Source organism: Myotis davidii, unplaced genomic scaffold (genome assembly GCF_000327345.1).
Source record: "Myotis davidii unplaced genomic scaffold, ASM32734v1 scaffold944, whole genome shotgun sequence".
In the NCBI taxonomy this organism is placed as follows: domain Eukaryota; kingdom Metazoa; phylum Chordata; class Mammalia; order Chiroptera; family Vespertilionidae; genus Myotis; species Myotis davidii.
This window is the reverse complement of record NW_006296283.1, coordinates 1,340,215-1,356,261: the sequence shown is the minus strand read 5'-3', so window position 1 is coordinate 1,356,261 and position 16,047 is coordinate 1,340,215. Positions and strand designations below refer to the sequence as shown.

Genomic DNA, 16,047 nt, shown 5'->3' with positions numbered 1-16,047 from the left:
TTCCCAGATGCTGTTGACCTGAGGGGATGTGGAAGTTGAATTCTCTTAGGAGTGGGAATGCCTACCAGCAATGGCGAACCTTTTGAGCTCAGCATGTCAGCATTTTGAAAAACCCTAACTTAACTCTGGTGTCGTGTCACATATAGAATTTTTTGATATTTGCAACTATAGTAAAACAAAGATTTATATTTTTGATATTTATTTTATATATTTAAATGCCATTTAACAAAAAAAAAATCAACCAAAAAAATGAGTTCACATGTCACCTCTGACACACGTGTCACAGGTTCGCCATCACTGGCCTAGAGACCCTGCTCAGAGGGGCTTGGCCAGGGACATGATGTTGCAGAACTACAGGACCCTGCTCTTTCCAGGTGAGGGTAATGTCTTTCCAGAAATCGATATCTCTATTAAATGTGTGATCAAGGAATTATCATCAAACAGAATATTAACAAAGGAGAAATAGTCCAAACATTGATAATGGAAAGACACAAAATTATGACATCAAGGATTTTTATTTCAGGAAAGCCCAGTAAAATACGCACGAGTTTGAGTCAGTGTGGATATGATGAAACAAGTTACAAGGTGTGAGTACATCCCATAAGAAAAATCATAATGGAAAAAAGAAAATCATAATTGAAAAAAGAAAAAGAAAAATCATAATGGTAGAAAAGATCAATAGTGTAACAAACCCTGAAATAATTTTCCTCTAAATCAGAGTGCTTCATTAAGGAAAAATACTTATCAACATTACAAATATAAGTCACATAAAAAGGATTCGTTAAAGCTAAAAAATAATCAATGCAGGAAACAAGTACGAGTTTATAAAATGTTCTGAAAATAGGGCCTGGTTGCTCAGTGGTTAAAGCGTCAGCCCATGCTCCCAAAGGGTCACAGGTTTGATTCCCAGCCAAGTGCACATACCTGAGTTGTAGGTTCAATCTCCAGCACCAGTCGGGGCGCATGCGGGAGACAACCAATCGTTGTGTTTTTTTCTCTCTTCAAACTGAAGAGAAAATTTATGAAAGTAATCAAGTTGAGAAGTTTATTAACAATAGTTGTTCTGCTTCACCACTTCAAAAAAATTCCTCTTAGTGTCAACATCAACATTTGTAATAAATTGGGGAATTTTTTATACATCCTTATTACTTAGCATCAGAAAATGCATATTAGTGAAAAATCTTACAAATGTAATGTTTATGGGAAGGCTATTTTTTTAAAGTACAATTTTTTTAAAGTACATTTATTCCCCTCCCCCCCCTCAGAGAACTTTTCTTCAGTCCTTAAGGACTTAGCTCCTTACATGGGCTGTGGTGGAGGTTGTGGGGCAGCACCCGCAGGTCTAAATCAGAGTGGGGGTGTTCGGTCCTTCCAGGTTTCATGAGAATAATTCCTGACTACCTTGCTGTGAATGGCACAGCTCACACAGTAATGTAGTTTCACTTACAGCTTGGGAAGCACATAGGTGTCGAAGACACTCACTTTGGAGATGTCCCTAACTGCTGCAATCTCTGCTGTGTTTCAAATGACAAACTTCTTAAGGGCCTTGTTTTTGGGCACACATTGGGTGGAGTTGGTGCAACAAATAGGCTGTACATGGCCTCAGCTTTTTTGGGCATGACTGCTATTCCTTCTTTTCTTGGTCATCTTGGAAATGAGGACCCACAAGCTATGGGAAAGCTTTTGGAGAAAGCTCAAACCTGACTAGACATCAGAGAATTTATTCCTGCCAGACATCTTATGAATATAATGAGTGTAGGAAAGTTTTCACCCAATTTGCAAACCTTACTAGATATCAGGGCATCCATACCAGAGAGAAACCATATAAATGTAATATATATGGCAAGGGCTATAGTAAAAATTCAAATATGACAAGTCATCTGAAATTCAAACTATTGAGAAAACTAATGAGTGGGCAAAGCCTCTTCTGAGCATTCAAGCCTTGTGGAACATAAGAGAATCCATACTGGAGAGAAACCTTATAAATGTAATGAGTGTGAAAAATTTTTTAGAGGAAGCTGAAATCTCACTACTCATCAGAAAATTCATTCTGTGCAGGGACCTTATATATGTAATGAGTGTGACAAATCTTTTCATTGCAACTCACACCACACTAGGCACTACAGAATTCATAACAGAGAGAACCCATATAAATGTAATGTATGTAGCAAGTGGATGGTAGTGGAGAGAAATCTCACAAATGTAATGTATATGTCAAAGCCTTTCAAGTGTGTTCAATTCTTAGTCGGCAACAAATAATCAATACTGATCAGAATCTGTAAAAGTCCTGTATTTGTCAAAGCCCTTTGAAAGAAAATACAAATATATAACGGGTACTGCAAGCTTTTATCCAAAACCGGGCCTAATGTAATGTTAAAATGCCTACTGGAAAGAAAACTTACTTATGTAAGGAATATGTTAAGCTTTTATCAAATGTTGATACTTTTGGGGTCATGAGAGATTTCATACTGGGAGAAAACATACTAATGCAGTGATGGCGAACTTATGACACACGTGTCAGAGGTGACACACGAACTCATTTTTTTGGTTGATTTTTCTGTTAAATGGCATTTAAATATATAAAATAAATATCAAAAAATAAGACTTTGTTTTACTATGGTTGCAAATATCAAAAAATTTCTATATGTGACACGGCACCAGAGTTAAGTTAGGGTTTTTCAAAATGCTGACATGCTGAACTCAAAAGGTTCGCCATCACTGTACTAATGTATCAAATGTGGCAAGGCCAAGTGATAAATTGTTTCTCACAACAGACTACCCTTCAAATAATTCACACTAGAGAAAATCTAATGCTCTCAGTTCTCAAAGACTATTCAAGTTAAATTCGGCATTGTCATTAAAATAAAAATCATGAAACGTATAATGGCTTTCAGAGTTGCAAGGATACTATGGAAAGGCCCCATTACTTTTGTTTTATTAAATTTTCATTTAATAGTTTGAAGTTTCTTTAAATAGCTACATTGCTATTTGATAATTTTCAACTTGAGATTTTGTGACTTTATTACCATTCTTTCATGTCACCATAAAGGCATTTGGGGAGGGTTTACTAAGATGAAAGGACATACTTTATCAGGTGAGGTTCATTGATGTCTAAAGTTTTCTGGAAGAATAAAAACACTGAATGTGTGCCCTAGCCGGCTTGGCTCAGTGGATAGAGCGTCAGCCTGTGGACTCAAGGACCCTGGGTTCGCTTCCGGTCAAGGGCATATGCCTTCGTTGCAGCTCGACCCCCAGTAGGGGGAATGCAAGAGGCAGCCAATCAATGATTCTCTCTCATCATTGATGCTTCTCTCTCTCTCCCTCTCCTTTCCTGTCTGAAATCAATAAAAAAACAACACTCAATTTGTGATAGAATACACTATAAATTTGAATGAGAACATGATAGGAGGCTGTTAGTACTCAAATAATAAAAAATTAAGTTCAGATTTTTAAATTAAAATTTGTTTATTGATTTCAGAGTGAAGAAGGTACAGGGAGAGAGGTATAGAAACATCAATGATGACAGAGAACCACTGATCAGCTGCCTCCTGCACGCCTTCTACTGTGGATCAGCCCCGCAATCCAGACATGTGCCCTAACCAGGAATCAAACCACAACCTCCTGGTTCATGGGTTAACATTCAACCACTGAGCCACACCAGCCGGGCTAAGTCAGACTTTAAAAAAAATTATTAACCAATGTTACCCCAATAAATTAAATGAAAAAAATAAAAGAAAAAACAGTACCAAGGGAGGAACAAAGGCATGAAACATCATTCAAGTTATTTATTGAACGTTTACTATATGCAGGGTATTGTTTTAGTTGCTGGGTATAGAGGGCATCCAAAGAGGGTATATAGAAAAGGGTCTCTGATGACACCATTTAAAAAAGGTAAACAGAAAAGGAGACTAATTAAAGAGCAGCTAAAAAGAAGAAAAATTAGGAAAAAGTAGTGGCCAAGAAGCCAATGGAGTTTTTAAAAGGGAGAGAACAATAGTGTCAAATACTGAAAAGAAGTCAAGAACTGAATTATCCATTGGATTTAGCAATATGTAGTTAGCTGATGGCTCTAGTAAGAGTAATTTCAATGGAATGTTGAGGGCAGAATCAAGACTACAATGACTAAGGAGTGATTTGAAAGCAGAGAAAACAAATGGGGCTTGACTACCAAGGAAGTTAGAGAGCAGAAGACAGATTTAAGGGAGAATATAGGAGACTCTAGTATTATTATATGCTAAATGACTTAGAGATGAGACACTGAAGATAAAGAGAGGAAAAGATGATGGAACAGGTCTCTAAGGAGTTAAGATGGGACGAGACTCACTGACTTGCTCATTCATCTATACATTCATAGTGTTGGCCAGAAGACAGACACTCTGAGACAGTTGAGGATGCTGATGGTGACTAAGGAAGCTTAGAGCTCTCCTGTAAGCTTCAATTTCTCCAGTGTCAAGAGGGGAGGCATCTGCTGAAGGAAAAGAGGTGGCAGCATAGGGGTTTGACAACAGATGAGTCTTAAGTAGCCTTTACGAATGGAAGAGGTTGTTGGAGCATTGGGGCTGCTAAACTGCTTCTCAAAGTCAATTTGTGGTGCTACCCATCAATGGTGTGAACTCGGTAGTATTCAGCAGCCCGTGAGCACAAAGAAAGCAGATGGCTAAAATGATCTAGGGACAAGGCTCTGCAGGGTGGGGAAAACAACAGATCATGAGTGAGTCTATGCTAAATGGAGAAGGGGTAAAGCTAGAGCAGTGATGGCAAACCTATGACACGCACGCAAACTCATTGTTTTGGTTGATTTTTCTTTGTTAAATGGCATTCAAATATATAAAATATCAAAAATATAAATCTTTGTTTTACTATGGTTCCAAATATCAAAAAATTTCTATATGTGACAAGGCACCAGAGTTAAGTTAGGGTTTTTCAAAATGCTGACACGCCGAGCTCAAAAGGTTCGCCATCACTGAGCTAGAGTGAACTGACAGATTGGAAGAAAAAAGCGATTAAGTGGAGGTTTCTTGAGGTCAGAGTATATATACTGAGAGGAAGAGCTCAAAGGACATTTAAAAACCATAGTAGTATGAATAGGATCTTAAAATTTAACATTTCAGAAATAAGTTTTTGAGAGTCCATATATGTCCTTAAAAGTGGTTGGCTAACTGATCTGAAAATGATTATTGAAAGTGAAGGTCCAGAAACTGTAAGGTCATTCATGACCAATAATATGACCCAGAATGATGGAAGGCCTAGGGGCAGACAGGCCATGAACCATCAAAGTCCTGAGTGAATGCAATGAGATGGCAGTGATGAGGGTACACAGTACAGCTGAATAGCAGAGGCCTCAAAGTGTGGCCTTGAAAATCAGGAATATAGGGGCAACAGCCTCTATAATCCACCTACTCACACCATGTAGTAGTGAAGTGAGAAAACGAGCACCCTAGACTTGAAAAAATCCAAGAGAAGTGTGGCTTAGAGTCAGATTACATTTAATGAAAAAAGTAGAAAAGTTTACTTATAAAAGAATAGGTAAGTGAAGTCTTTATAATGCAAATTGGTGATGGGGGGAGCAGCAATCCTATATACTAAAGTGGTAATATGCAAATTAACCCTCACACCCTCACAAGATGGCTGCCTATGACCAGGAGAGGGTGCAGGCTGGGCTGAGGGGACTTACCCCCCCCCCACCCCTGGGCACAAATTTTGTGCACCAGGCCTCTAGTTTGAAAATAAAGTGAAGATAGCAGGTTACAACATTGGAATATGAGGGGAGGGCTGGTCAGTAGACAGGTTTCTACTTTAGATGGCAGCAATGAATTACAGGGATGAGAAGCAAAGTGAATTAAACCATCCTCATTGCTCCAATTAAAACTCTGGAGTAAATTTCTATTACAAAACAAACAGAAGCACTGATCATTGGACCAAGGCTATGGCTTGAATTGTTGTTCCAAGTTCCAAATAGAACACTAGTGATAATCTGTTTGGGGGTCTCAATGAAGCTTAACCCCAAGTAGAGAGGATGGTAGGGTTAGGCCAGGAAGACTAAAGTTGCCTGGGTCCAGGTGGCTGTTTCAGCAGGGTGCATCCTAGTATGGAGAGGAAATGGGCCTATGCTTTGAGTAGGGAAAAGTTTACAAAGGCCAGGGCAATTCAGGAGGGAGTGTCTGAAAATGTGTCTGATACCCTCACCTTACCTTCAGAGTTCAGCACAGAATAAATGGCAAGATGCCGGTTTTGGGGCACACATGAAAGTGCTTCATGAACTGCACAGTTAAGACCCAAGTGAAGGTAAAACTATGGGTAATCTCTAATATGAATTTGTTAATGACCAACACATTTTTTCTAAAAAGAGACTATTCAAAATAGGATGTATGTTCCCTCCTCAGAAGTGCCGAATAGATTTTTCTATCATTAAATGGGGATTGGACTACATGTCTAAAACCCACCTGTATCTTACTCTTTAAACTCTGTAAAGTTTTATTTAAAAATATCCTTCTTTCCCTGCCAATAGCGCTCACAAACATGGTGGATGTTCCTAAAACCCACCAAACGTTCTGTAAATAGTGTGGCAAGCATCAACCCCACAAAGTAACACCGTACAAGAAAGGCAGGGGTTCTCTGTATGCGCAGGGAAAGCGGCATTATGACAGGAAGCAGAGTGGCTAAGGTGGGCAGACGAAGCCCATTTCCGATAAAAGGCTAAAACTACAAAGAAGATTGTGCTGAGGCTTGAATGTGTTGAACCCAACTGCAGATCTAAGAAAATCTGGCTATTAAGAGATGCAAGCATTTTGAACTGGGAGGAGATAAACGAAAGGGCCAAGTGATCCAGTTCTAAGCTTCATATTTTGTTTTATTGTATGACAATAAAATCTTGATATCTTCACTTCAAAAAAAAATCCTTAAAATTCATCATCTATATTGTACCCTCTTTTAAGGAAAGGGGCTGTTATTTAAATGTCTATGTATAACCCACAGATGGTAAAAAAAAAAAAAAAAAATCGACTCAAAAAAGCTAAGTAACTAACATAAGGTCATACAAAGAATTATAAAAACCAGATTACTTGATTCCTAAAATCAGTGTTCTTTACCTGAAGTCTTCATCTGGGCTTCTGAAGTTTGTTTTGTTGGTTTTTTGTGGTTTTATTTTTTACTACAGAAAATTCTGACTTCTTTCCTATGTCCCTTACAACTAACTCATCAGGGTTCCTTAATACAAGCTTTCAGCTGCTAGCATCACAAGCCATCCTTAAAAGCTTCTCGTGGTGGTGCCTTTTTTTCCCCATTAACAAGATATACATACTACCTAGCTCCAAAGACAAAGTTAAAGAAAAATCCTTGCCTAGCAATTTCATGGAATTACTATATGGAAATATTAAGCTCTAAAAATCACTCTAAGTTTATTCACAATATAGTATTTGACGGTATTCTTTATATTGTTCTCAGTGGTTGCAAGTCAACCCAGGAACCAGGAGGTCACTATTTGATTCTTGGTTAGGACACATGCCCAGGTTGCAGGCTCGATCCCCAGTAGGAGATGTGCAGGAGACAGCTGATCAGTTTCTCTCTCTCCCTCTTCCTTCCTCTCTCTGAAATCAATAAAAAAGAATATTAAAAATACAAATCATTATAAAAAAAATACAAATCACTTCTCGAAAAGTCTTCTGGAACAAATTAAGTTTGAGAACTAAGGTTCCACTTGTACTCTGTGTAATATACAGCATATACTGTATTCTTACAACAAAGCAAGCTAGAGGAAAGAAACGATTAAGAAAATGTAAGGAAAATACATGTATAATACGTCTCAAAAAAAAAAATCTGTGTATAAGTGGACCTGTACTATTCAAACCCGTGTTGTTCAGTGGTCAACTGTATTTCATTTTCCAAATTACTGGTTTGTTGCAAATGAATAAATCGCTCAAGAATCAAAGGTGGGGAAATGTCTGTTGGGAATCGATTCTTGCTGAAAGCAAGTGAAATCTTCAGGAATCACTTTTCCAACTTCATACTTTTTGAGTACACTATTCTCAGCAATGCAGTAGGTTAAACACACTACTGATCAAATTATTTGAGGCCAGTTCTTTATTTTATAGAGAGCAAATACAATATTAGAAACTGCTTTGGCACAGGTTAAAAGTGGCTCTCATATACTTGCTAGTATTCCTCAGGATCATTAATAACTCACTGCCAAAATTTACCTTTACTCGATTACCAGAGTTGCCACCACTGTAAATGATGAAGTAGGGGGGAACCTGAGCACACATAAAAATGTTCTTTATTTTTTAGATGCAATGCAAATAACCATATCTAATATTCTTTCAGAAAACAAAAAATGCCAAAACATGCTCAAAAAACAAGAAATCAGGTTATACTTTTCATAAGGCACCACCAAAAACCCTGGCAAATTAGAATCCATATTATATTTAAGTGTCTCACTAGCAAATAAATAAATATTTAAGGGAATAACCAACACAGGGTCTTGAGATTTACAAAACACATTCCTGTTTAGACATCTTGGAGTACTGCAATGGTAAAGATAAGTAGGATACATCTTTAAAAACCCATCCTAACCTTTCCCAGTGCACATCATTCATTGCATAGTGGTGAGTGGATATGACCCAAGCCAAGAGAAGACTGCAATTCCAAAATAGATTAACATTCATCCTTTCCTTCTCATGCTATAAATACCAGTTGGCACATCCATATCAAAAAAGTAATTATATACTTTAATTAAGAAACAACATGGAGGACAGCAAATCATTTACCTGTTTTTAAAATCTATACTTAAGGACTTACTGCAAAAGCAACTTACTACACACTGTTCACATATAAACCCTTTATTAAACTTGGTTATACGTGAGACTTTAACTGCTTAATTTTTCCACAATTTACAAATCCCACTCCAAAACTGTCACTTTCTCCTTTAAAAAGTAGATAATCTCACTTGGAAGGGTTTTCTCAACTTTTCCTTTCATCCTCCTATTTTAAGTAGTTGCTGATGTTCACACAAATGATTATAGAATCAAAATATTGACAAGCAGGGAGTTTCTTTTATGTGCACTGAATTGCACCCAAACTAAAAAAATGAAGGAAAACAAATAATTTCTTAGATACTTGTTAAAGACAAAAGCAGAGAACAGAAGTGAAAGTACAGGAAATTTTGTTCTAATACTACAAATCTGTTAGCCTTTGCTAGAGTTTTGATTAAAGTATATTACGGTGAATCAGATTTAATGTTTGCCTTTTCAATTATTCAAAGTATGATATACAGTAATTTGTAATTTTATTGAGGCACAAATTTGACTCATGCAGTGCAAAGCTGGTTTGCAGCAATTTAGGGAGCCTAGCATCTACATCTCAACATGGCTTTGTAGCAGTAACTATCACAGTAAAATACACATTTGTGACAGCAAAATGCCCCTTGTTCCCCCAACAAGAAAGCTACTACCGATGTATTAGTTGTACTTGTAAACTTAGCAGCTTGCATAGTTCTAATTACCCATCCTTTGAGACTATCAAAGACCTAGCATTTCTTCATTTTTCGTTCTACAACCTTTGCCAAAATAGTTTATAATGAAGGTAGTAGGAAATATCTTTGAAAGGATTGACATTTAAGTTAAAATACCCATGGTGAGGTATTGCAACTTTGAGGAGATATTTGGGGAAAGAAACATTTTAAGTTTTAATATAAAAATGTTTCAATACCACAGAATGGGGTAAGCTGTAAATAGTAATTTCTTCTAACTGAAAACAATGTCTTCTGTTAGAGCATCAGCATTTCTTCAAGTAGATGAATCTTAGTCCACTAATTCCAAATTGATTTGTATGTTAATTTCTCTCTCTCTCTCTCTCTCTTAAAAAAACTAATTTCACCTGTTCTTCTCAGCCTTGATCTAAATCTATGGTCAAGAGTCAGACCAAATCCTCTGTGATTTTCAAATAGAGAAAATCCCACAGTATATATTAATTGATATATGTAAGTTTCAAAATGTCAGAAGAAAAAGAGGAAGCTATTTATTCATGGTTGGAGACTGCCCTGCATTTTTCTCCCAGGTTTCTAGCAGGCAAATGCCACATTCAGAAAATAAAGCATTCCTTAAACAGCCACCTATATCCATTTATCATACTCCAAGAAGCAAAGCACCTTAGCTATCTTTCTTAGCATCCTCATGCCCCTCCACTGGGCTGAGTAGTTAATGGGTGACTAGGAAGGAAAAAAATAGAATATTTAAAAATATATTCCAAGACCGCCATCATGTAAAATTGCATTCAATTTTTAACCCATGAGTATTTACTTTTACAAAGACCAAAAGGCAAAAAATACTGTGCTTTCTTCTGTAACATTGACCAAATGAAAAAATTCTTAATATCTTTATATAGTTTGGCAAAATGAAAACTTATGAAATTGGTTATCTTGCAATATCCACTGAAATGTTAAATCATTCACACACCTGAGATTAGATTCTCAAGACACATGCACAGCAACACTTATGAACCTCTCAACAGGTCAAAACACTCAATATGTGACTCAAAAATAGGTAGGTAGCCTGAAACAGAACACATTTATAAAAACTGGATTTTATAGAAAAGCTTTTTGTGTTTCTTGTGTGTGTGTGTGTGTGTGTGTGTGTGTGTGTGTGTGTTTTAAATAAGATGGCTTTTGAGTTAAATCTCATACCCACTTAAACTGTGACTGGACAGTACATTTTACTTCTAGTTACTAGAAGACATTTCTTTCATACTAATTGGGGTAAAATGGGAAGGTGACTAGAAGCTATTCTTTAGGCCCACCCTGCTCCTGCCCTCTTTAAAAGTAAAACTGATTAAGTCAAACAAGATTTTTAAACCAAATTAAAGGGACACAGGACAGTAAAGACAAAACACTATTTTTAGTTTGCTTGTTTTTTTCTTTAAAAAAAAAAATTAGTCCCCTTCTAGTAGTAATTTCCATACAGCTTACCTAACACCTTAACAAGAAAAGAGAACACAACAGGAAGGAAGAGGACACAGCACCATAGTTTCAAACATTCACATACAAAAACAGAAACAGCCATCACAGAAACAGTAAGACCAATTTTCCCAACAGACAGGGACAAGTCCCAATGCACAAAGGAAATATAATTATTTATTTGAACAAAAACAAAATGGAAGATCTGGTTAGGCTAGGATGGACAAAGAAGTGCTAACTCCTTGTACTACAAGGAGGAATGGGACTTCTTCATGAAAAAGCAAAAAAGAGTAAGCAAGCCCCCAAAAGGATTTCTGACACAGGAACTCTGTCATATGCTGCTGGTAACAGTAAATATATATATATTTATATATTCATATATGTATATTAAAAAAGGAAAAATAATCTATTTATAGAACAGTCAGTAGTCAGAGACATTTAGAAAAAAGTAAAAACAAGTCCTTTTTTCTTTTTTAAAAAATGGATTTACTAAACAACTTCATCACCAGAGGTCCTACAATCCCACATCCTCTGATGAAGCCATGGTGTTATTCAACAGCATCTGGTGTGGACCACAATCAGAAATTGTCAATATTGGAAACAGCAGACACTGGCTTCGGGGCTGCAAGGCAAAATGTTACTTGCTGGTCTTGTTCATGGCCATGCCTGAAGCCTGATGGTATCTAGTATACTTGTGAATGAAGGTTTCCCCCAAAAGCATGCATCCCTGTGGCTCAGTAAAACATTAACTTGTCTTCTTTTCTTTTGCAGAAGTCTGGATCCATGACCTTCTCTGCTCTAAAATATAGACCCAAGACAGCAAGACTTCTCTAAGCAAAAAAAAGGCTCCTTGCCTTGAAATAAGAAAAGCTCTTCTTCCCAGAATACAATCTAGTCAGATTTCTGAACTACAAGACACCCTCTTGGGAAGGTAAGGTGATCTGCCTCTCACTTGGGGTTTTCTTCTTGGTACAAACAAGCACAAGTAGCTGAGGTCTAGACTGTGCTACCATCCCATGACTTCTAACAGGAGGTTAGCTCTGGCCCTGTTCCTCTCCTATTTGTATTTGTAGGACCCTAAATGCCGGGTGATAGTGGGAAAAGTGGTACTCTGACTCCTCTGTAACTATCCTAACAAAGAGAGCCACATAATCAGCACCTCAGATGGTGCTGCCTCTATGTCATAAACCTCTAATACCAACTGGCCATAAGACACATCTTGCATTCCCTGATGGCACACCAACCACCCTGGAGGTCAATCAAATGTCTGGCCTTAATGTAACAAACCATACTCAACAGAAACATGAACTGAAACACTGGCTGCTGTACCAAAGAAGACACCCTCTGCACAGACGTGTTGATAGAGAATGTAGATCACACAGTCCATGCAAAGAGGAAGTCAGCTATAAGGACTTTCTCTGAAGGCCATTCATCTTTGGAAGCAACATTGTGAATGGATCTAATCCACTCAATTTTATGACTAAGATCTTAATGTGGTCCATTTTCCCCATGTCCCAAACTAACTTAGTATATGCTAACTGGTCTCCTTAAGATCCTCCATTGGTAGTTTGTAGCTCATTATGAATGAAGGAGCTGGTGCTTGACCTGGGCTATCTGGCCCCTGCTTCTTTGCACAGTTTATACAGATGTAATCTTCATTTTCAGCCATTTCTGGAGATACTCCCACACAAACTTGATGAAACCACTCATCACAGCCACCATCACATTGTACCCAGTCTACCTGTAGGAGACAAGATTGAGAAATGTTTAGGTTATATAATCATTAAGCCTAAAATAAAAGCAAACCAAAGAGCTTTCTTGTTTAAATGACAGCAACAATTAAGATGTCCAGAGACACACAATGACTTCTTATGGGGTTCTTTTTTAAAGAAAGAAGGTGGAAAGCTAATACCTCAAAATTATGTTTTACCATAGTATGTCCACAAAATTAGGCCTCTTAGGTACTCCATTGCCTCATAAATACCTGAGACTCCTTGGAAGGCAGAAACATGAGAAAAACTTGACAAAAAAGGAACTAATAGAGCAGCCAAGTAGTTTTAGCTGGTATTAACAATTTCTAGGCAATGCAATTATCAATCAAGAAAGGAAGAGTACAACAATGTGAAGGCAATCTTGTGTATTAGCTTTATTTCAAAGAGATAAGCCAAAGTACTAAGAGCATTAAATACCTTTTTAGAAAAGCAGTCACATAGGCCACTTTTAAAACTAATATTTTTTATTCTTCTCTTCTTCCGTTACAAATACAACTCCCTATAAAAAGTTAGCAAATATCAGATAAATACAAATTAACCAATTAAAACAGTTAAAGACACAGGTCAATAGATCACTTTGGGATTAAAATTAAAGTCTGGATGACTGTTAGGTTATTGGCAGATGTCAGGCAAACTTTGACCCTTCAGAGAATCTATACTAATAAAAGGGTAATATGCTAATTAGCCCGGACATCTTCCAGACATCCTTCTGGACAAAGCCAAGGCAGAGGCGGTTAGTGGTGACCAGGCCGGCAGGGGAGAGCAGTTAGGGGCGACCAGGCTGGCAGGCAGAGTGGTTAGGGGCAATCAGGCAGGTGGGCAGTTAGGAGCCAGAGGTCCTGGATTACGAGAGGGATGTCCTAGATGCAGCCCCCTGTGCAGTGACTCTGGGCTCACTTTGAATGCGTCATTATTCCAGGCTGATAGGGGGCTGGCGGTGCTGGGAGCCTGCGGCTGCTCAAGTCCTTGCTGTTAGGTTGTGACCGTTATGATGTCCGGGCTAATTTGCATATTTCTCTATTATATATATAAATATATGGCTAATATGCAAAGTGTCCCCTCAGCAGTTCAACAGGGAAGACCGGGAGTTCTATCGCTCACTATGACGTGTGCTGACCACCAGGGGGTGGCATGGAATGAAGGCAGGCCCTGGCCTGCAGCCAGAAGGCCCTGATCAGCCCTGATCACTGGCCAGGCCTAAGGACCCTACCCGTGCACGAGTTTCATACATCGGGCCTCTAGTATTGTGATAATAGTAGGAGGTTAGAAAGGCACTATCATTTTAGTGACTTTAAGCCTTGGACCTAGAATTAAAAAATAAGGTGATTGTGGCTTTTTATATTTGGAGGGCGATTGTGGTAGTTTTTAAAGCTGATTCCATGGCAGATGCAGTACACACTACAAAAGTTGATCATTTCACTTGGCAACATAGGAAGCCACTTAAAACAATGAGCTTTGCCCAATATCAGAGCAAAGTAAGGCATATGAAGAGATTAAATAAGTACCTCAGCACAGCTTATAAAAAAGAACAAAGGAAGGTTTTGGCTAGATAAAGGAGTTTCAAGGAAAGCGAGCAGTTTTCAAAATTAGTTTCCATGTACTATAAAAAATGATCAAAACTATGATAGTCATGTTAATAGTTTTAGGGTTATAATAAAGGGTGGGAGAAATTATTTGTCAAAAATAATTTTTTTTTAGAGAGTGGAGGGGAGGAAGTAGGGGGAGAGAGAGAAACATTGATGTGAGAGAGACACATCAATTGGTTGCCTCTCGAATGTGCCCTGACCAGGGCTGGGAATCAAGCCTGCAACCGAGATGTGTGCCCTTGACCAGGAATCAAATTCAAGACCCTTTGGTCCATGAGCCAACACTTTAACCTCTGAGCAAACCAGCCAAGGCTCAAAATAATCTTTCTGCTTTCATTGTTCCTATTTTAGAATTCTAGAGCTTACTGAACTATGTTGTGTAGTATAAAGATTACTGAATTCGGTCAAAAGTTCTGAGTTCTGAGGTGCGTAATTTGAGGCAAGTCATTTAATCTCATTAAGACTCAATTTTCTCATCTGTAAAAATGGAGATTACATCTTTTTTATAGAATATTTTGATGATCAAATGAAATAATGTATAGCAAAACACCTAGTTACTGCCTGGGATCCTGGAGGCATTTTTAAATATAGTTTCATGGCTCTACTCATTATCCTACCTTTCACAAAACTATTGCATCTTGAAATAACTGCCTGCAGCAGCACTCCTTAAAATGTGTAGACCACTTGAATCAGAATCACCTGTTGGGTTTTTTTTTTTATGAGGCCATCAAGATCCTTAAAGTAGTTTTCATTCAGCCTCAGAACATCTTTTTAATATATTTTATTAATTTTTTACAGAGAGGAAGGGAAAGGGATAGAGAGTTAGAAACATCGATGTGAGAGAAACATCGATCAGCTGCTTCCTGCACACCCCCTACTGGGGATGTGCCCTCAACCAAGGTACATGCCCTTGACCTGAACGGAACCTGGGACCTTTCAGTCCGCAGGCCGACGCTCTATCCACTGAGCCCAACTGGTTACAGTTGTTGGGTTTTGTTAGAAGTGTAGCTGAAACCCATCCCAAACCCACAAACTCCGAATATCTTGGGGGTACAAACCAGAAAACATTTTCAATCAGCCCCCAGGGAATTCTTTTTTTGGGGGGGGAGGGGGGAATTCTTACATAGTCTAAATTTGATCATCACTGGCACTTTGTGACACTGCTTTCTGTAAATTAGAGCAACTTAACAATTCCTTCCTAAAATAAATTCTGGGTTTTTTTTTCTGTAACTGTTTGTATATATTAGCTTCAGAAGCTGGAAATAGAGAAAATAATTGATCAAAATGTTCCTATTGTGGCAAAATATATCAGAGATAGAAAAAGGAGATGATGACTTCTGTGCAACAAAATAAAAGTCCTGTAAGCAAATGAAGGTTTATAAAGTACTAATTTAGTAGTTGGTGAACTCAGAATAAGTGTTCTGGCTATTTGGAGCTGGTAAAGGTAATTGGGAAGATAAATTGTGTTTCTTTGGGCTGCTCAGATTTGAGATATTATGCCACCCTGAGCAAATAGATAACTCTACTTCTATTTTCAAACCTCTTAATCCAGTCCAGTCCCATTCATAATAATCCATAGGATAAGAAATTGCCAATTTATCCATATTTGCTGCTAAGAAAAGTGGTCTCATGTCTTTTAAAACTTAGTTCTGCACTATACTTACTGGCTTCCAGTTTTCCAAAATTAAATCTATCATCTCTCCCAAATAAGACAACATTTTCCCTTTTGTAATTTTGGCTAGAG

General features: G+C 37.8%; 1 protein-coding gene and 2 pseudogenes across 3 annotated transcripts in view; 1 reads left to right on the top strand and 2 right to left on the bottom strand.

The window, feature by feature from the left end:
• Positions 1–1,262: 1,262 nt before the first annotated feature.
• Positions 1,263–2,550, bottom strand: LOC102752981 (annotated as a pseudogene).
• Positions 2,551–5,661: 3,111 nt separating this feature from the next.
• Positions 5,662–6,886, top strand: LOC107184317 (annotated as a pseudogene).
• A 1,368-nt stretch (positions 6,887–8,254) lies between these two features.
• Positions 8,255–16,047, bottom strand: part of KDM5A (lysine (K)-specific demethylase 5A) — a 103,587-nt gene continuing 95,794 nt past the window's right edge. For 2 of the 3 annotated variants that reach the window (XM_006771306.2, XM_015568849.1), the window contains one exon: positions 8,255–12,686. In XM_006771306.2, coding sequence (XP_006771369.1) covers positions 12,480–12,686 — 207 coding nt within the window. In that variant the 3' untranslated portion in view covers positions 8,255–12,479. Of the gene's footprint in view, positions 12,687–13,131; positions 13,217–16,047 lie in introns of those variants that run through there. The other variant, XM_015568850.1, reaches the window with a different exon arrangement.